The sequence below is a fragment of the Cynoglossus semilaevis genome, chromosome 16 (assembly GCF_000523025.1).
Source record: "Cynoglossus semilaevis isolate Cse_v1.0 chromosome 16, Cse_v1.0, whole genome shotgun sequence".
Lineage (NCBI taxonomy): Eukaryota > Metazoa > Chordata > Actinopteri > Pleuronectiformes > Cynoglossidae > Cynoglossus > Cynoglossus semilaevis.
Genome location: NC_024322.1, coordinates 15,457,413 through 15,462,235, shown reverse-complemented (window position 1 = coordinate 15,462,235; position 4,823 = coordinate 15,457,413). Strand labels below are relative to the sequence as shown.

The following is a 4,823-nucleotide window of genomic DNA, read 5'->3' as shown; positions in this document are numbered from 1 at the left end:
CAGGAAGTAGAAACACTGACGTTAACTCCACTGTCTGTTCACCAGTTCACGGTGGAGTGTGAGTGGCAGAGACAAGTGTCTCGGACTCTGTCCGTCTCAGTTCCACATGTCCTGTCCTTTGGTGAGTTGTCCTGAAGGAATAGTCACACACACACACACACACACTGACTGTACTGTTGTGGCTGTGGCGGCTTCAGGAGCCGTCTCTGAGCTGGGACATAACAGTTCTTCTCATGTTTATGAAACATCTTCACCGTCTGTGCAGGGCTGAGCACCAGTGACGTCTCCATCAACTCCTCTGGTCTCCTTCACATTATTGAGCTTCAACATTTTCACCAGGTACTAAAATAAAGAAAATCCAAATCTTTTATTATTTATTGGATCAGTGGGCCTTGGCTAAATTGCCGGTTTGTGGTCCGCGCCCCAGGGGTTGATGACCTGTAGCCTGTTGTGTTAACTATACAAATAACGACAACCTCTGATCTTCCGTTAGGTTTACCAGGCCTTCAGAATCACAGTTGAAAGCCAGTGCAAAGTGGACAAAGGTAAAAATATATGACCATATATGGCAACGGTCCACGGTGTGAATATATCATTAGTGTGTGTGTCTGCCTGTAGACAGGTCAGCTAATGTGTACAGAGTGAAGGTGCCGTGGTTTGGAGAGGACTCTGTCCCCACAGTCAGGTTAGTCTGACACACACACACACACACACACACTCTCTGTCCTGGTCTGACTGGTCCGTCCTCTGGTCCACAGTGTTCCCTCAGTCACCGAGGTCTCAGGGATGCTCCATACGAGTCGCCCAGACAACACATCATGTGTCCTCCTGCACATTCACACTGCCCCCAACTGCCACTATAAGGTACTGCAGTAATAAAAGTACACAGGTTCTGCTGACCTGGTAATAAGGTACTGCAGTAATAAAAGTACACCCGTTCTGCTGGTTCCATATCTGATGTGGGATCTTGACCATATTTGTCCCCCCTGATGTAGGTGTCAGTCAGGACTTCACTGCCCAGGATGCTGGGTCAGGTACGGTCCGGTCCGTCTCTGAACACCACATGTTAAAACATTATTGCTGACCAAACCATGGATCTGATCTGATCTCTGTTCTCTGACAGATACTGAGGTTCTGTGGACCTATGGTGCCAGTGTATGTAGCTGTAACTCTCCTTTTGGCCTGTGGGGGGCAGCTACGTTCCATCCAGAAGACAAAGAGAGCCGTAAACGTGAGCAAAGCTGTGGCTGGTGGACTCCAGCTGCACAAAGTCAACCTGCCGGTCTTCATCCTGCATCTTCTCCTCAGGTTGGATTCTGGGTTCTTTAAAACTCAGATGGAAAGTCAGTTAAGGTTCTTCCAGCTGCTCCCCCTCTTCCCCTCACCCTCCTTGTCCTCCCTTTTCTCAGCTGTGGTCACGTTGAAGACATCTGGTCCACACTTGGCCTCCCCGCTGCAGACGTCCTCCCAGCCTCCTCTCCTGACACCTCCTTCCGTGAAGACCTGCCCCCCGTTGAGGAGTGGCCCCACCTCCTCTCCCCCCTGCTCTACATGTTTGGAGCAGCAGTGGCGTACTGGGGCAGCTCACTGCTCAGCCTCCTGGTCCAGGTCACGTCGTTACTGTTGGCTCCGCTGCACAGGTGGGTTCACGAGGTCACATGACCACGAGGAGCAGGTTCTGAAGAGGAGTGAGCTCTGACTCTGACTCTGACTGTTGGATGTTTTTGTCATCTGCTGCAGACCGTCTATCTCCAGGGACTGTGGAACCCTCCGCCCCTGGACCCAGGTCCTCGTCACTGTGTGTCTGGCTGTTACAGGCAGGGGGTGCTGTGGAGCCGTCTCTGTTTTTGCAGCATTTTTGCTTCACTTTTATAGGGTGAGTTCATGGTGTGACTGACAGAAGGACTAAGGCTTCAGTTCAGTCTTGACACTAACTACTGTGACCTTTGACCTTAAGCCACAAACAACAGCATTTTGTCTTTTTCAGGTGTTTGAAGTAGAGGTAGAGAACTGCAGTAAATTGACAGATATTAGATTTATGTCGATATCCAATGTGCCAATACTGTCCAAACACTTAATTTCCGATTGCGATATCAACCCATACTGTCGGCCAATAATATCGAACATCCCTAGTTCTAACTGATCACTGACCTTGAATTTTTTGGCATAATTTTTTGGTTACCCTGCCGGGGTACCTGCCATCCCAGCCTTCTCAGCTAACACGTTGTAATAAATACCTGAAAAAGACTGCAGTATTTACACAGTAGTCGGAGCGAAGGGTGGGGTTGAAGCAGAAATCACCTGCAGGATGAAGGAGTTCTTTAATTGATTATTTTATAAAAGTGAACAGTCTGTGAATTGATGATTGTTGTTTCTGTCGTGGTTGTTTTACAGGTGCTGAGACTGCAAATGACAGAACGGTCTCTGAGTCACATGCTCAATCTGGTGAGTCAGACTGAGAGATCATTTTTACTGCTACAAAATGATTTGATTTTTTTTTTTTAGGGATGTCCAATAATATCGGCCAACTTATATTATCGGCCTGATATTAGCATAATTATGTAATATCTGTAAGAATGCCTGGGTGTTTTGGGGAAAAACGGCTGTATATAAAATTGAAAACCACTAGATGGCAGAATTGCAGCTTTATTATATACATTAAATACATATTACCAGATGCTAAATAGTATTTCAATTCTAGGGCTTGATGGTGGTGAAAAAACTTCTGTCCCCTAGGGGGAGCATGGCAGAAAATAATTGAGAATTATTGAGCAGGTGGCACTTCATTTCCTTACCCACCAGGCCATCACTACTCCGTTATATTGGTATGGTTGATAGAGTAGAGTAGGGCATTATTCATCCCCCTTGGGGGAAACATACTAATATCGGAAAGAAAGTGTTTGGACAATATCGGCAAAAGGTTAATATCGGACATCCTTCGTTTTTTTTCTCTGTCTCTGTCTCCAAACATCCAAACTTTACATCTAAAACTTGTTTTGTACAACGGTTCCTTGTAAATGTTGACGTTACGTTCCTCAGGCTCCCGGGAAACACAGAGGAGCAGAGAACGGCAGAGTTGATGGCGAGCAGTCGAACAGGTCCAAAGTATGTAATGCCCCCCCCCTCCTGCTGTCAGAGTCCACTCTCCAGGAGGTGAGGGACGACCTGCAGCTTCATCTCTGCCTGTCAGCGCTCTTTACACTTCCTGTCATGCTCAGTGCTCCATCATTCATTCACTGGTTCCGCAACCTGAGGTAAAGTTTTACCACGGTGTCTGTGATGTACATGACAGGCGCTGACAGACGCCATCTTTGATTTCTGTCACCACGTCCACTGTTAAAATATTTTTTATAGGGATGTCCGATACTGTCGGACCGATATTGGCATAATCATGTAATATCTGCAAGAATCATTATCGGATTTTTCTCAGATAATGAAAACCCAATAACACAATGCCCAGGTTTGGCCAAATGATGTGTGACATAAAATTAGTTTTGGGGAAAAAGGGCTGTATATGAAAGTGAAAGTACAGTAGTTTGTACTATATCTGCTATATTGGTATCAGTATCGTTGATATCAGAATCAGAAAATTAAGTGTTTGAACAATATCGGCAAAAAATTAATATCGGACATCCCTAGTTGAAATAAAAAATGAATCGTACATCATGGTGTAAGGAGTAGACTGAGTTATTTCAACAAGTCGTTGGTCATACCTTGACACTACATAATCTAGTACAGTAGGTGGCAGTATGTGCCTAAAAAAACCCAGGCGTTAGGTCTCTACGTAGCCTAAGAGACATTCAGGTGTTGAAACAGAACGGGGGAAGAACTTGTTCCACAGACACCAACAGAGTTTTCCTGTGTTCCTGTAAAGAGAGGAACTCTTTCTAAGTTTCTTTCTTCTTCTGTTGTTGTTTTATATATTGACAGTTAACCAGGTCAATCAGACCAGACCAGTTTGACAGTGTGTCTATACTTTTTAGGTGAAGCTATATATTGACAGTTAACCCCTGGTACGTGTGTGTGCGTGTGTGTGTGTGCGTGTGTGTGTGTGTGTTGACTGACGTTGTCGTCTTCCTCAGATATTCCTGTCACCTGGATCCTGACCCGTGTTCTCTGTACACTGTTCCACTTGTGATTGTGTACGTGATGCTAATCAACATCAACACATCTGCACTGACCCACAGGTAGGACGGCTCACACACTCACTCACACACACACACACTCACTCGGATCCTCAGATCATCAGAGCAGCCCTTTGTCCCTCCTGTCCTCCTGTCCTCCAGTCTCCTCCTGCCTCTGACCTCCGGCCTGGCTCTGCCTGCAGCCGTGGCTGCCGTGGTCTTCTCTCCTCTTCATCTCTACAGAGTGGTCTACTTCATCCTGCTGACCGTGGCCCCCCTGGCCCTGTGTTGTCTTCTCTGACGGCATCTCCACCCCCACCACCAGCAGCCTGAAGGTTCTCTCTCTCTGAAGGTTCTGTTTCCTGTTCGGAACAGAGCCGCAGATAAACTCAGTCCGACTCTGTTGACGTCAGCAGTTTATGTTAGCATTTACACTGTGTTTCAATGGAGAGGACATCAAAGCCTTAGAACGGTGGGTGACAACAGGTGGTCTGCGGCCCACCATTGACTGTGATCACAAATATCTGGGTCGCCAGATTATTTTGGAAATATGTATTTTAAAAAAATGTTTACACATCTTAAAATAATTTTTGTTTTTTGGGGGGCGTGAAGAACCTGGCACTACCAGAATACTTCTTGTCATCTCCTATCCATTGCAGCCAGGAGGCGCTGTGGAGCTTCACACTTTAATCCAGACTG

The 4,823-nt window shown here is 46.3% G+C and overlaps 1 protein-coding gene across 3 annotated transcripts in view; it reads left to right on the top strand.

The window, feature by feature from the left end:
- Positions 1-4,823, top strand: part of pgap1 (post-GPI attachment to proteins inositol deacylase 1) — a 9,866-nt gene extending 5,043 nt beyond the window's left edge. Inside the window, exons 14-27 of one of the 3 annotated variants that reach the window (XR_522900.3) lie at positions 46-121; positions 266-339; positions 494-545; positions 619-685; positions 759-864; positions 996-1,034; positions 1,124-1,308; positions 1,410-1,640; positions 1,741-1,876; positions 2,395-2,445; positions 3,040-3,254; positions 4,083-4,187; positions 4,287-4,596; positions 4,737-4,823. Coding sequence is in view for 1 of the 3 variants with exons in the window: in XM_008328934.3 (XP_008327156.1) it covers positions 46-121; positions 266-339; positions 494-545; positions 619-685; positions 759-864; positions 996-1,034; positions 1,124-1,308; positions 1,410-1,640; positions 1,741-1,876; positions 2,395-2,445; positions 3,040-3,254; positions 4,083-4,187; positions 4,287-4,425 (1,476 nt within the window). In the remaining 2 variants the exon portion in view is untranslated. Of the gene's footprint in view, positions 1-45; positions 122-265; positions 340-493; positions 546-618; positions 686-758; positions 865-995; positions 1,035-1,123; positions 1,309-1,409; positions 1,641-1,740; positions 1,877-2,394; positions 2,446-3,039; positions 3,255-4,082; positions 4,188-4,286 lie in introns of all 3 variants that reach the window. The other 2 variants (XR_003052144.1, XM_008328934.3) reach the window with 2 other exon arrangements.